Genomic DNA, 16338 nt, shown 5'->3' on the forward strand with positions numbered 1-16338 from the left:
ATTAGGCGCAAATAACAAAATAGAACTGAGTGAATGTATCACTTGGAAGGGCTAAACCTCACTTAAATAGAACCAGATGGGTACCTTGAAATACTTTTCCTCAGTTGTCATGGTTTGAATGCATAATTATAAGCCCTTATTCTTAAATATGATGGCTAATTCTTATAATAAAATAATCCTGTACAATTCATTACCCTGATGCGGATTAGCAAAAATTTTTAAGGCGAAAGTCAAAATTCTAGAAAAAACGCAGAAATGTATGTTGGCCGAAAATATAGTATTATTTTGGGGTTACAACAAACAGAGAATAATCTTTAGAAATAAATCTTTTTAAAAGGCCAGCAATTTAGCAAAATTTGTACTGATCTTTACAGTGTAATTTCTAGAATAAGCAATAAAAAAATGACTATGTCATCTTATTTTACATACAGAGAAAATTGAATTGGCATTGTGTACATACTGGATATCAGTCTTAGATATAAATGTTTCTTAATAATCAATGCCAAATTTGCATAGACTGTACTGGGTTGTGTATATTTTTGGTTGTTGATAATACTTTATTAATTTGACACTTACTTTGCTTTATTTCTATGTATTTTATTTGTGAACAGTCATAAAATCCCATGTGACCCAGATAGCAGGAGTAGGCAATTGGGACTTATTGTTAGGAGTTTAGGCAAAGTTCAGTAATTATAAAGTATTTCTCTAATAGGAAAAGAATAAGACAGACCCTCTGTTGACCTTTGTTTCACATTAAAATGACCGGAATTTGACACCAAAATGACAGCTGGTTAAAGCAGCTTGAGATTTCAAAGTGCTTGAGTACATATAAATATTATGACTGATCTCATAAGTGTGTTGGAAAACACTTTAAGAAAGGTCCTTGGTTTAACAGTTTGCTACATTCCCTCCTTTTGGTTTTATCTTCTGAATTTAGAGGAAATAGAATAATTAAAAACATGTAGTTGAACTCAGCAGAACCAAGATTGGAGGTTAATACTGTGAACGCATATTACTACTTTGTGCACAAACCCAGGGTCCAGATCCGGGTAGTTTGATAATATGACAGATACTACTCCAAATTAACTTTGTGTAACGAGATGTCAGTAATAGCATGTAGAAAAGCCATCATTAAAATTTAATTTTGCCACTTTCTTTTCTATAACAGAACAAGTTAGGGCAGGGAGAACTCTCAGGGATCAAGGTAGGTCATGGACAGATCATTTCTATACTGTGGTCTCATAGAGGTCAAAAGGGCATATCTACTATCAAGACTCTACTCCTTAAAATTCTCTTGACTTCATTTTTAAAAATCTCATTCAAGCTGCTGCTTATCCTAAACATTATATAGTAGCTACCCGGAGTTTCTGTGCAGTTCTCTGTGGGCGAGAAAAACTTGGGATGACCCAGTGAAAAGAATAGGAAGCAGGAGCGATAAACAAAAGTCACGATATCGTTTGTTATTAGACAGAACAGATTAAGATTATCAGGCGTACAGAGGTCAGGCAGCAGCTTTCCCATGAGGCTTGCAACATTTCTAAAAGGCATCAGCATCAATTAGTGAAGAATTAGTTCGGAAACGTGGAGGTTGGCTGGGGCCGTGTCACCAGCGTGTGAGCGCAGATCCGAGGGGCAGAAAAAGCGCGGCATGATCGGCAGAGGCTGAGATGAATGGTCTTATTTCTGTTTATTTTTTAATTTTTAAAAAGACAGTACATACACATGGTATGGAATTCAAACACCACAGCAAAATCAAATGAGAATTAAGTCAGCTGCTCACCCACCTCCTAGTCCCCAGTTCGCTCTGGAAGGTGAACACTTTTCTGTAAGCCCTTCTCTGCCGCGTGCCTGACAGGCATTTATAGGCAACGCCTTGTTCTCGCTCAACACAGACAGTAGTTTCGTGTACACTGTCTCCATTTTTTGCACAGATAGCATGCAAGTCATAGTATTCGAAACCTTGTTTTTTTAACCTAATATGTTATAGTTTCATGCCTCTTAATGTCCTCAGTTCCTTTCAACAGCCATGTTAGAGCCTGTCCTATGGATGTGACAATTCCCTGTGATGGACATTTAAGTAGTTTCAAGTCCTTTGTTCCTCTAAATCATCGTTCAGAAACCCCAGAGTCACCCTTGACACTCCCTGTCTCTCATCCCCACACCCAGTGTGTGGCCACATTCTGTCGGCTGCACCTGCACGTGTGGTGAGCATCTGTGCCCTCCCGCCCCTCCGCCCCCATACCCCGCCACTCCTGACGCGGCCTGCTGCGCAGCTCCTCGCCGGCCGCCGGCCTGCACTCTCACCCCCTTCGATGAACGCCGCCTGTTCTCATCGTAAGAGAAAGAGTAACTACAATGAAATGCCCTTTTCCACCTATCTGATTGTCAATTTCCAAAAATTTTGATAATATAGTGTGTTTGTAAGGGCTGTAGGATAATAGGCACTCATACGTTGCTGGTGGGAGTATAAGTTAATTCACTCACTTTGGGGAGCAATTTGGCAATATCTGTCAAAATTAAAATTATGTAGCGCTTTTATGACCCACTTGTCTATTTCTGGGAATTCATCCTTCAAGTATCTTAGAAGGGCAAAATTTTATATATATATATATATATATATACACATATATATATATACACACACACACACACATATATATATATATGTGTGTGTGTGTGTGTGTGTGATTTAAAATAAACAGTGGTATATCTGCATTTGAATACTATGTAGCTTTTGAGAGCTGATATGAAAACTGCTCAGAGAGAGTTAAGGGAATAAGACAAAATGCAGGAGAATGTGTACACTACAATTTTTGTTAAGAAAGAAAAGAGAAAAGAAAAGAAAAGAGAAAGAAAGAAAGAAAAGAGAAAAAAAATAAGTTTGGTCTCGAACAGAAAGCTGGGTGGTTGGTTGTAGGACAGGAGAGAGAGGGAGATGATAATGTTTATACCCTTTCATTGAATTTAATAGTTTGTACATTCAAGGGGGAAAAAACATTGTTTTGTTTTTTTAAACATGATTATATTCAATACACAACTGCAGTACAACCAAAAAGTAGAATACCCACAGTGAAATAATAGAAAGCATGGTGTTTCATTTGCAATGCATGAGAAGTGGTTAACATCTTTAGTCATAAACAGGCTCTTAGAAACCAGTAACAGAGACACTATAATCCAAGGAAACTGAGAAAAAGAAATAATGCAAATAATGATTAAGGATTAAGCATATATGGTGATTGCGCTGAACAAACAGTGTGACAGAAGAAGAATTTCTCTGCAATATCACACTGTCACAGAATAAAAGCACTGACATCTAATGTTCGGTTTTGAACAGTGTTGTACAGTTTGAACTCTCATAACCGAACACTGGGAGACACACTGATGAGGAAAAAACGTTTTTAAAGAGGGATCTTGAAAAAGTCAAAATACGAGCACTTGGCTTCTCTGCCTAGCATCCTTCTGTGACTCCTTTGCATTAAGGAGAAAATCCAGTCCAGGACCACATGCCCCACTTGGGCCAGCTTTTGTCTGTCTCTCCAGAAAGCCTACTGGGGACTTTTTTCTTGTTCCCCACACTCCAGCCCACTTTCAGTCCTCCTAAATGCCATGTCCTTTCTCTCCTCAAAGATGAGAAAGTACATGTGCCTTTGTTTGTTTTTTCCTGCTGCCTGAAATGCTTATTTCCTTTACTTAGTCCCTTCTTTTATCAGTGACTTCCACCGAGAAAACGTCTCCAATCTAAGTTAGGTTCCCTCATTAGTCTCTCTCATAAAAGAATGCAATTAAATATTTATTTGTGTGCATTTTACTTAGTGTCTGCTCTGAGTGCCACTTTTTACTTTATCAGGAGGGGTAGTGGAAAAATCATTTTGTTGAGATCCAAGGGATCTGAGTTCTGGTCCTACAACTGCCTAACTGTGGCTTTCATCAAATCACTCAACTTCTCTGGACTTCAGTTCTCTTGTCAGTAAAGTCAGAAAACTAGACTAGTTGACTTCTAAGGCCCGATATAGTATTAGAATACTATGAGGATATAGTATAAAGTGAAATATACATAAGTATTCAATGCTGGTTGTACTCTTAATATAATGTGAAATTCACCTAACTATTGCATGCTTGCATAAAAGAATTTTATATTATAAATGAAAGTTAACTTTTTTCTTCTGAGTAACTTAATTTTATGATTATTTCCCACAGTATAGTTTCTTGATTCCTTCCTTACCTTTTACAAATGTATCAACTACCTAAATATCAAGATAACATTCAAAGATCATCTTAATGTACAGACAAGATACTCTTATATGCCAAACCCTTATTGTTTTCTTACAGTATTTTTCTTGCTGTATTTTTATAAGGTATTATATTTTAGCCAACCTCTGTAATTTGAGTTCTTAGATCATAGAAGTCTTTTCTCATTCTTAATTAAATTATAAGTCCACTAGGTGGTGTATATGGACAGAGAGAGGACAAGTTAGTACCTTTCTTCTCTATAGCTCAAGTTTAAAGGTTCTATCTAAGAAGGCTAAAAATTTCTGATTATATTTTGGTTTTTGGAGCAAAGAGAAGATGTCCCCATCACACACACGCACACAAAAGAATACAAAACACAACCAAAAAGGATTTTCTGCAATGAAGTTTAAGGTTTCTGTTGGTTGTTAAAAGAATTAATCCTACAAATTGAATATTTAAAATAGAAGAATGTATCATAAAAGTACAATGTGACTCCATTACTGTGATGAAAATTGTTTGCTTTCTTGTCTTTTAGCTTTCTCAGTTGTAATAATAACTTGATTCTATTCCATAAGAATTTTTAATTGCTAAATTATTCCTCCATTTACTGATTCCTAATTATGAATTCTGGACATTGTTTTAGCTTGCATTTTCTGAAGAGCTTAATAGCACTCTATATTAGAAAATTAATCCTTTGTTACAATGGACCACATGAGGTTATAGTATAATAATTTATCAAACCCTTATATTGTAAGAAGGAAATAGTTTTAATGTTTTTTTCTCTTTAGCACCCGGTCTGATGGCAGTGGTTGGAGGTCGTCCAAAAGTGTAAGTTTACTCATGACATGCTAAAGTTTGTTTTTTATATATTATTTCCCCTCACATAGTTTTCTGCATAGGGTTGAGAACAAGGCAGGTCTGGGGATCCCAGGCCTGTCCTCCTGGCACATCTTGTTCATTAACTCTCCTGAGACTCCCCGGAGCCGACTGGGGCTCCCGAGCAGTAAGGTGGCCTATCTGAGAATCTCCTGTACTGATCCTAGATGACTCAGAAAGGTGAATTGGTCCCTGGGGTTAAAGTTCTCGAGATAAATGGCTTTTCTAGGGAATAGAAAAATAAGGCTTAGCTAATCTGTTTTTCCAACCACTAATTTACAATGGGGGAAATACAATTTATTGACAATGGAGACTTACTTAGCTTCACCTAACAAAATTAGAGGAAGGTAGCCATCTCGTTTAGGTTAGTACTTCTGCCAGAACCTGTAGTTCAATTTCTCTTGGTAATTATTTTTGTAGAAAATGAAGTAAATTCTTGTGCTTTAGTGGAATTTTCTAGCCGCTTTGTGTTCTATTCTTTGGAGATGAGATAAGATATGATATGTTAAGATTGCTGGGTTCCAGTATGTATTTGTGTCAGCTTGATCAAGAATGCATGGATTCTCTTTCTGTCTACAAGTCTGATAAGGCAGAAAAAGAGCTTCAAAAGTGTTGTCTGTACTATTCATTCTTTTCTCTCCATTCTCTCCTGAACCCTCTACAACGAGAGAGAAGGGTTTCACCCCATCGGTCCTTCAGAACTGCCCTTGTCAAGGTCTCCCGTACCTTTATTTTGTGTAATACAAAGGTCTGTTGTCATCATCTTACTTGCACTCTGAGCATAATTTGGCACCATGGGTCATGATTCTCCTCCTTTAAATACTTTTTTAACTTGGCTTCCAAGACACTAGCTTCCTGTGGAAGTCTCCTGTCTCATTGTCAGAAATTCCTCTATCTCCTTTGCTGGATCTTTCTCTTCCTCCCTAACTTGGAAACACTGCAGTGTCTCAAGGCATGGTCCTTGGACCTCTCTTCTTTTCTACCTGCACTCACGCCTTTGATGAGTTCATTTTATCATTACCTTCAAATACCACCTATATGCCAATGACTGTCAAATTTATTTCTCTAGCTCTTTTGTTTTCCTTGGTCCTCAAGCTCATATACTATCTGTTAACAGCTTCCATTTGGATGCCTAGTAAACATCTCATGCTTAGCATGTCCCAAACTCAACCCCATTACCCCAACCTGACCAGTCTCCCCTCTTTTCAGTAAATGACAACTTCAAGCCAAAAACCTTCATGTCATCCCTGACTACTCCCTTTTCTCGTGTCTTATGTACAGGCCATCAGCCATAGTTCTGTGCCTGTGTCTTCAAAATATGTCAGAAGTCTGACCACTTATTACCCTCACTGTTGCCACCCTGGTTCCAATCACTGTCATCTCTGGCCTGAATTATTGCAGTAATTTCCTAACTGGTCACTCTGGTTCTACTTCCCATTATAATCTGTTCTTAAAATAGAGTGACTTTTTATTATAAATTTTTTGTTGTCACTAACTTTATTACAGATGTCCCCCGTGCTCCCCTTTTGTCCACTTTCACCCAGCCCCCGCCCCCCTTCTCAGGCCTTCCCCACACTGTTGTCTGTGTCTGTGTGCTACTATGAATGTATGTTCTTTCTTTAAACATGTAAGCCAAATGATATCACTCCTTTGTTCCAATCTTTAATCTTACTTAGAGTAGATGCCGTAGTCCTGAAGATGGTCTAGCAGGCTTTGCCCAATCTCTGTTCTCTAATCTTGACCTTCTTGCAGGCACTCATTCTGCTCCAGCCTCATGCACTGGCCTCCCTTCCAGGTTACCTCAAAGTCTTTGCACTTTCTCCTCACTCTGACTCAAATGCTCATGGTTCCCTCCCTCACTTCAGGTATCATCCCAAAAGTTATTTTCTCAAAGAGAACCACCTGACCACCCTATTTAATATTGCCTAAGATCATCTAACACTTTCTGTCCCCCTACTTTGCTTTATTTTTTTTAGGGCACTTATTACCATCTGACCTATCTATTTTGCTAATTTATAGTCTTTATTATTTTTTCAAATAAGTTTTCAATTACTCGCTCTCTCTCTTCTCCTTTTGGCACCCCCATGAGACAAATGTTGGTACATTTGAAGTTGTCCCAGAGGCTCCTTACACTATCCTCATTTTTTTGGATTTTGTTTTCTTTTTCCTGTTCTGGTTGAGTGTTTTTTGCTTCCTTATATTTCAAATCACTGATTTGACTCTTGGCTTCATCTAGTCTACTGTTGATTCCCTGTAAATTTTTCATTTCAGTTAGTATATCCTTCATTTCTGACTGGTTCTTTTTTAGTTCACTGAGCATCCTTATAACCAGTGTTTTGAACTCTGCATCCACTAGATCACTTTTTTGTCTCCTTTTTTGTTTAGTTCTTTTTCTGGAGTTTTGTTCTCTTCTTTTATCTGGGACATGTTTCTTTGTCTCCTCATTTTGGCAGCCTCCCTGTTTGTTTCTATGTATTAGGCAGAGTTCCTACATCTCCCAGGCTTGTTAGAGTGGCCTTATGTAGTCGGTGTTCCACAGTCTCCCCCGTCACCCAAGCTGGGCACTCCAGGTGCACCCCACCCCCACCCCCAAGTGCGCTGTGTACACCCTCCTGTTGTAGGCGAGACTTGATTGCTATTTACACGTCCATGGGAGGGATTTACCCTCAGGTCAGTTGGCTGCAATTGTCTTTGACCACGGACCTCCTACCACCAAGGAGGATCAAGTGTGCAGGGCCCATCCCACAGACCATGACTTCACTGGGGCTCTGGAGCCCACTGAGTCCTCCCCTTGAGTGTGTCACTTGTGGAGGTTGCTGGGCTGTCCACCGAGTACAGTGGCTCTGGAGCATCCTGGGAGGTGCAGGCCAAGGTCAGCTGCCACCTGTGTTTTGCTCAGGGCCACTGGGCATGAGCTGCAAAACAATATGTATATGGCTGCTACTTGTGCTGGGCTTGGAGGTGCCCAGGTGAGGCCAAGCTGTGAACCAAGGCCAGCTGCCACTAGTGCTGGGCCTAGCGCCACTTGGTACAGGGCACACTGAAGTCAGATGCTGCTTGTTTGCACAATTTTCGGAAATTCTGAAGCATGAGCCAAAACAGGCCATTCGTATGGAAAAGCCACTGGAAGCAGCTTGGGTGGGCCTGCAAGTTGGGTGCGGCAGGGTCTCAGGGAATCACCAGGGTGGGCAACCAGTTGATACAGACTCGGATATTATGCCTGTAGAGAAAGGGATCTCAGAAAAGGAACTATGGCCTCTGTGAGCACTTTTGTCTGGCAGAAAGCTGCCCCCTCAGCTCTCGCCCTAATGCTAGATAATTTAGTTCCTTAGTTCCTTTTCGTATGTCCCTGGTCCCTTTCCAGCTGCTGCCCCAGAGCTGGAGCTCAGAGGGAGTGAGTCTGAGTAAGCCCCTGCACAGGCCCTTTAAGAGGAACACCTGGGATTCCAGCAGCCCTGTCTCACTCAGCAACAATCACCACTGGATTTTACATCCAGAAGTTATGGGGTCTTCTCTTCCTGGCACAGGAACCCTGGGCTAGAGGAATCTGGTGGGAGACTGGGACCCCTCACTCCTCAAGGGGGAACCTCCAAAGCCGAGCTTTCTCTCCTGATTTTTATCTGTGGGACCAACCCATTCTGCATCTCCACCCCTCCTCCCAGTCTCAACCTGGCTGCTTCTTTTAAATCCCCAGTTGTAGAACTTCCATTCAGCTAGATTTCAGGCGATCTGAATGATGGCTGTTCTGTAGTTTTTGGTAATTTTGATGTGGTTGTGGGAGAATGCAAGTACTGCAAAATTATTATTATTATTTTTAAATCCTCACCTGAGGATAAGTTTCTGTTGATTTCAGAGAGAGAGGAAGAGGGAGAGAGAGAAAGATTGATGTGAGAAACATTGATTGGTTGCCTCCCATATGGGCCCTGGCCAATCAAACCTGCAACCTGGGTATGTGCCCTGACTGGGAATTGAACCTGCAGCCTTTTGGTGTGTGGGATGATGTTCCAACCAGCTGAGCTACTTGGCCACGGCCCAGTAGGAGTGATAGCTATTTTTGCCTCTGTAATGGCAAAATATACTCAGCAGCTCACAATAATTAGCACTTGTTCTCACACTGATGGTCAACTGCAGCGGGGCTGATATAAGCTCAGTTGGGATGGGCAGTCCTGCTCCAAGTTACAAGTTAGTTGGATTTTGGGCTGGATTCACATGTGCTCCACATTTTTCATTCTGGGGCCTAGGGGTGGAGGCCAATCAGGGCTGGCTTTTCTGGAAGATCATTGGAGCACAAGAGCATGAGTCCACCATCCAGCATATTTAGAGCTGCTGCTTGTGCCACACCTGCTGATTTTCCAGTGACCAAAGCATGTCACGTGGCCAAGCCGAAAGACAGGGGAAGACACTTCATTCCAAGGGAGAACTGGAGAGGGCTCAGTATTAGCTGAACAATAAATAACCCCGTCCAATGCAAAGCAACAACCCTTTGTATAATGAAATAGAGGCTGTGATTGATAGAATATTATTGGTTTAATGACCAAAATACAGCAAATATATCCAAACCAATATCAAGAATTAGTGGAATAACAACTAGAACTAAAGCCCTTTTGTGCATGTCAACATGCACATGCTCTTTCTCTTTCATACTAGGCACACTCACTCTGCCCACATAACCATGGTTTCCTTACTTCTCCTTCAGTGACGGAAGACACCAATTTGGTTTGGAGCATGGCCCCAAGTGTTCCTCCAATGGGGAAAAATGAGGGGAGAAACCTCCTCACTTTTCTCTCCACCTTCCCTTTCTGCCAGCCCAATAAAATCAACCCTTTCCAGCTACCCCTTTTCTGAAGCACACTGAATTTAAGAAACTTGTTTCTCTCCCTTAAATAAATCAACTTAACAAATTGAAAAGACAGTCCATATCTTCACCATAATGAGTCTACATAGTTAGAAAAAGAGATTAAAACTTCTTTGACTTATTAAAACATCTAACAATAGAATGGATAAATAAGTTGTGATATATTATTTCAACAGAATACAATCCTGAAAATTTACTGCATGTAGCTGAACGATTTACAGCTACATTCAACGACATGGATGAATCTCACAAATGTAATGTTCAATGAAGCCAGGAACTGAAGAGTATGTACTGTAATTCCGTTTATACAAAGTTCAAAAAACAGGCAAAAATAAACTCATGTTTGGGGATGCACACTTAGGTGGAAGAACTGTAAAGAAAAGCAAGGGCCTGGGCAGCGTGGCTCAGCAGTTGAGCAGCGTGGTTTGATTCCCCGTCAGGGCACATGCCTGGGCTGTGGGCTCGATCCCCAGTGGGGGCGTGGAGAAGGCAGCCGATCAGCGATTCTCTCATCATTGCTGTTTCTGTCTCTCTTCCTCCCTCTCCCTTCCTCTCTCTGAAATCAATAAAGACATTTTTTTTTTTTAAAGTCACATATTAAAAAAAAGCAAGGAAAAGATTTTCATCAAAGTCAGGACAGTGATTACCTTTGTTGCGGGTGGTAGTGACTGGGAGAGGCAGGAGGGAACCTTCTCAGCTGCAGGCAGCAATCTGTTTCTTGACATTGGTGGTGATTATATGGATGCTATTTTGTGATAAATCCTCAAACTGTACATGTTTGTTCCTTGACCTTTTCTCTATAAATATTATATTTCACTATAAAAAGGTTTAAAAATGTTTAAGGACCCCAAGATATTTGGTCCCATAAACTTAATCTTACACACCATGCAATTTAATAATAACATACTTTGTCTCTAGTTTCACCTCTTGGTCAATTCAGTCCACAAATATTCAGTGCTTTCTCTGTGTCTGTGTTCCTTTCCTGTTTATAACCTTGTGGGGTTTTCTTATACGTTGTTGTCTGCCCACATTAGAGAAGTCAACTTCCTTCTGAACCTTATATTTGTTATTTAGGTTAAACTTAAGTATTAGATCATTCCAAAGGCCATTTATCTCTGTTCATGTCTAGAAATTATGTCCTGGCTCCATGTACACTTATTTTAGGTAATTACTTGGTCTTATGGGAGACTGGATGAAGGAATGTACTGGTGAAAATCCAGAGGTTGTACTAGAAAAACAACTTTTTCATTCAACTTTTAATGACCCACTAATGCTTGATTTTTGTGTATATAAAGGCACTTTCTGATGAAGAAGTCTGAGGCTCAAAGGGAAATGCAAACAAGAAATAGATTTGTGTATATGGTCAGTAGGAAAACTAGGTAGAGGCCTGTCTGGCATGACAAGTGAGTAGAGGTCTGGAAACCCCACCCCCCCTCTTTTCCGAGCCCTCAGATTTGTAAATCTAATGTTTATTGTCCCTTCTTTTGTATTATATTCTAGATCTCCTGTTCTAAAACCATTTTTCTTCCTGTATCCCAAAAACAAGGTTAAGGTAAGAGAGACTCCTTAATCTGCTGCAATAATCTTAATTATACTTTCAAGCATATGTGTTATTGGTATTTTTTGGAGAGATTAGTCTTAACTGGCCTCTTTAACTGTATTGTTCATTTGATTAAAAAATAAAAACTGTTAATGATCATGGTTGGGGAATGGGTATCCCTAATTACCTGATTGATCTTATTATGTGAAGACTAACCCTCCCCATAAACTGAATCTGTCTTGACTGTAGACCAAGTATATAACTACTCAAGTGGGTGGACTACACATTATTGCATCGGGATTTTTTTCTCAGGGTTACAAGATTATATTGGATATTGTCTTGGTGGTTCACTTTTAAAGATATTGTACTTTGCCAATTGTCTTCTCTCTAGGAATCAGGATAACACTCACAGTGAAAATATACTCATAAAATGTAAATGTCTGATAATTTAAATTAAACAGAAAAAAAAAAATGTTGTAAACCTTCACATATTAAACATAAAACTTCAGAAGCAATAAGCACTCCTGAAAACAAGGAATTTCTTTAAAAAGTGATTGTCAAAGTGCTTCTGAAGTTTTTAGTCAGCAAAATTAGGGATTTTTTAAAAAACTAACATTTAATGCTAATAAATTACATGAAGGGAGGGACCATATCCATCTTATTTACCACTATACCCCCAGCATAATACTTGACACATCATAGGTGTAAAAAATTTTTTTAATGAATGAAGTTCATTGTGGTAGGCAACATTATGTATGTTATTTTATTTAATCTTCACAGTTATGTTAAAAGTTAGGTTTTGCTATCCCCATTTTACAGATGAGGAAATTCATTTTCAGGGAGGAGAAGGGATTTGCCCAAGGTCACATACACACCAACAAGAAAATGGAAGACATGGGAATCAAACTGTGATGTGCCTGACCTCAACTCTGACCTTTATTCAACAATGACACTCATTTTAGCAAAGACAACTAATTGCCTTCCCAACAGCCATTTCACTCCTCATCCTTAATTAAGGCCCTAATTTTGTTTTAGTGACCTCTTCCCTCAGGTGACTCAGGTAAATCCTGATTGGTCTAATCCAAAATAATGCTTCCGTTTCCCATGCCTGCCTGTGACCAGTTTAAGGCATTGAACTATAACCTGGCTTGTCATTCAGTTTGGAGGGAGATATTCTTATGGTGGAAATAGGGCGAGGGTTCTGGGAAAGGATTTCTTTTCCCTCTTTAACAAAGAAACACAAAAGAGAAGCAGACCTTTCTCTGACTCCTAAGTGTTGATCTATGGGGATGTGATGCCTAAAGCTGTTGAAGTCTTCTTGCTGTCAGGAGGGGAGCTAGAAGACAATCTTCGGTGCCTGATATACTGCTGGGCTCCCAGTATTGCTCAGTAAATGGTAACTGTCAATCATGTCCTTGCTTTTTACTCAGCCAGTTAAGAGCTTGAGCCACCAAACCAGCTAACTGGAGTGTCCAGTCACTCTATCATATCAATCTTGTCAAAATGAATTCCGCTTCAGTTTTAAAGATCTCTATTCTAAATGGACATATAAAGTGAAATGCTGTTATAGTTTTTATCATTATTTAATGGAAATGGGATGTCTTCATTTATTCATGAACTTACTATTTACTTGTGCCTGTTACTGGGGATACTTGAATACGCACAAAGAAAGACAAAGAGAGACACTCGACCAGCCTGGTCAGGAAGGGGAAGGGTCAGGGAAAGGTCAAGGAGGAAGGGTCAGGGAAGTCTGTACACTGAAGCTGACAAGAAGTGACGTTTGAACTGAACCTTAAAAGGCCAGAAGGAATTATCCAAGTAGGAAACAAAAAAGGACATTCTCTGCAAAGGAGCTGCATGGATCTGAGAGAATATGGCACAGTGAAGCAAGTACAAGCAATTGAGTGTATAGGATACAGGTTGGACAGATCTAGAGAGAAATCTAGAGAGGTGAACAGGGGCCTGGTCACAGAGGGCCTTGGGGCCAAGCTATGGAATGAGGCATATATCAGAAAGCAGTAGGGAGTTACTGAAGGATAGTAAGGATGTAGGGAACATGATGGTACTTGAACTTCAGGAAGATTGCTTTGGCAGCAGAGAGGAAAAATTTTTGGAGAGGAGAAAGATGATTAGAGATGAAGAGAAGCAAAGAAAAATGAACCAGAGCTTTTCAATTCAAGAGATATTTAGATGATTTAGGTAGAACTTGGTGACCGGATATGACATGTGAGAGAGTGGTGGGTAGGAAGTTTGCAAAGAAATGCAGAGCTGGCGAGGGGCCATGGAGGAAGCTGCCAGCCTGTGCTGTGGGCTCAGCTGAGGACAGGGCTCCAGTGCAGTAGCTGAGTGACTTACTTAGTGCGGTTTTAGGAGCAAGGAAGGCTGGATTGATCCACATTTGGGTAAGTATTGCAGAAGGAAAATGGAGCAAGAGAAGTGAGAAGTTGGAGGTATTGTTTATTTTTTTAAATATGTTTTTATTGATTTTAGAGAGAGAGGAAGGGAGAGGAAGAGAGAGAGAGAAATGAGAGGGAAACATTGACCGGCTGCCTCCTGCACACCCCCTACTGGGGATCAAGCCCACAACCTGGTGACCTCTTGGTTCATGGGACAACACTCCACTAACTGAGCCACTACAGCAGGGTGGAGGTATTATTTAAAGAGATAGGTTGAAGGACTAAACCAAAGCAGGGTGGAGACAGAAGCAAAACCAGAAGAAAGTCTAATACATAGAATGCAACGGTAGGACTTCAGTCCAGCTCTGGTGGAAAAGCAGGTACAATTGGAACAATGAGGGTAACAGGAGCTGGTGGTGAAAAAGTTGAGCAGTGTGTGTGAAGTTACAAGCGGAGTAGCTCCAGGCGATGACAAGGGGAAAGGGATGAGTTGTTGATATCTGTGGAGATGAAGGCTATTGAAGTTGAAGAAGCCAGGTGCTGGATATTGGAAGGGTCATCCATGTGAAGAGAGCAGGATTATGGCAGATTCGGGATGGAGGGAAAAAGCATAAGCCATGTTCCAAAGTCTCTGATACATGTCAGGGAGTGATGAGAACAACTAGAAGGGATAGAAGATAGTAAATTTAAGAGGTACAAGTTTCAAAGGGAGAATTTTTATAGGAAATTGGAGGAAGGTTAAATGGGCAAATGCTAATAGTTATTTAGAGCACAGTGTGCTAGCTTCTAAGTGATTTATGTATACTAAACTCATCTAATTCTCACCTATGAGGTAAGTACTATCATTAGCCCCAATTTCCAAAGTGGAAACTGAGGCTCTGAGACGTTTAATAACTTGCTCAAAGTACATAGCCACAATTCCAGTCTAGGCAGTCAGGATGCAAAGGTCACACTCTAACCCACATGACTGACCTGCTGATTCTGCTGGACTAGCCCAGGCCCCTGTTGGTTCAGTGGCAAGTTCATAAACAAACAGCCCCCACCGGAGAGTATAGGGAGGAGGTAGGGTCTGCGGTGGGGAGCCACTCAAAGGAGGCAGAACATGACTGGTCCTTGATAGCATCAATTTCTTTGTTTTCTAGCGTCTGTTTTATTTAGTACTGGAACATAATACTATGCCTTTGAGCTATGTTAATATGTAAACTGCCTCAGGCCTTTTCAGAAGTGGGTGTGGTATACTTTTAAAATAAATGGTTACATTAATTATTAACTATAAGTACCCGATTATGTAAAGGAATTAATTTGGATCTCTCAAAGAATTTATACAACATTCTAAGAGCTGCCAAAAAGAAACTAAACTATGCAATCTTGAAAAATACATGGCTCTACTTTTTCTCTGGCATTCCAAAACGTCATGGCAAACTAGTTTATTTGACATTCATGACTACCTGTTAAAAAAAAATTATCCTTATTATTTTTTTCTTTTTGTTACCTGTAAGACACTGTTTTAAAAACCATGGCGGACACTGTCTTAAAAACCAAGAGCCCAAGAATGTCAGAAAGCATTATAATTCAAAGAAGAAGCCTGTTTTGCTTACCTCAAATTCTTTTTATTTTCTTAGAATTAAGGCCCAAAGAGTCCTTGAATAACGTGCTAATCCAATGAATCACTGAGAAATTAGCTTCTTTCTATTACGGAGTTACTACTCTTCCTGAAAAGTGTAGCTCTAAGAAGTGTAGACATGAGGAAAATATGGATTCATACAAAAGAAATTTGTGGTCTAATTGTAAACTAACTGTACTATGGACTCATAATGGGAAGCCTGCATCTCACAGTTACATTTAAGAGCTCTGGTAAATACAAGTTCTTTCAAAATGTGACTCAGATTTTATTTAGAAAAGCATCTACTGAAATGAAGCATAGTTCACACAGGTTATGCTAATCATGAATGTGATTATGGATAGTTTAATCCAAATTACGAGTAAATTTGAAAGATAATGAGTCTCAATCGGGTAATTTATAAAACCAAATGATTTTTTTTTCATCTGAAAGGTTCAGAGAGGCAGCTTTTGAAAGGTGTGATTGATTCTTCAGGGTATCTGTTCTTAATGAAGCTTTGGTTTCTAGAAAAAGTGGATGGTTTATAGACTATAGTTCTACACTACAGGAAAGAAGAGAAATTGGAGAATTGTTAATAAAAAAGATTATCCTTTATTTCTACTACCACTCTTTGTAAAAACATATTTTGTGAAGTCAGGAAGTAAAGGCAGTGAAATTGAATATAAACCTGTTTATCTGATGTTTTTTCGGGATCCAATTTGCACGGCTCTGAGTTCCCTGCTAAACTGTGTCCATACGGTGGGGGGAGGTGAGGGGAAGGAAGTAGAAATAAGTTATAATCTTTCCACTCCGGTTGCTAATAATATATTTGAATTTTATG

At 39.8% G+C, this 16338-nt stretch overlaps 1 protein-coding gene across 1 annotated transcript in view; it reads left to right on the forward strand.

The window, feature by feature from the left end:
• LOC308556210 (uncharacterized protein) overlaps positions 1-16338 on the forward strand; it is a 91800-nt gene that overhangs the window by 43635 nt on the left and 31827 nt on the right. Inside the window, exons 14-15 of the mRNA XM_081135381.1 lie at positions 5019-5058; positions 11462-11513. Coding sequence (XP_080991507.1) covers positions 5019-5058; positions 11462-11513 — 92 coding nt within the window. The remainder of the gene's footprint in view (positions 1-5018; positions 5059-11461; positions 11514-16338) is intronic.

Source organism: Miniopterus schreibersii, assembly GCF_964146895.1.
Source record: "Miniopterus schreibersii genome assembly, chromosome: 4".
Taxonomy (NCBI): Eukaryota; Metazoa; Chordata; class Mammalia; order Chiroptera; family Miniopteridae; genus Miniopterus; species Miniopterus schreibersii.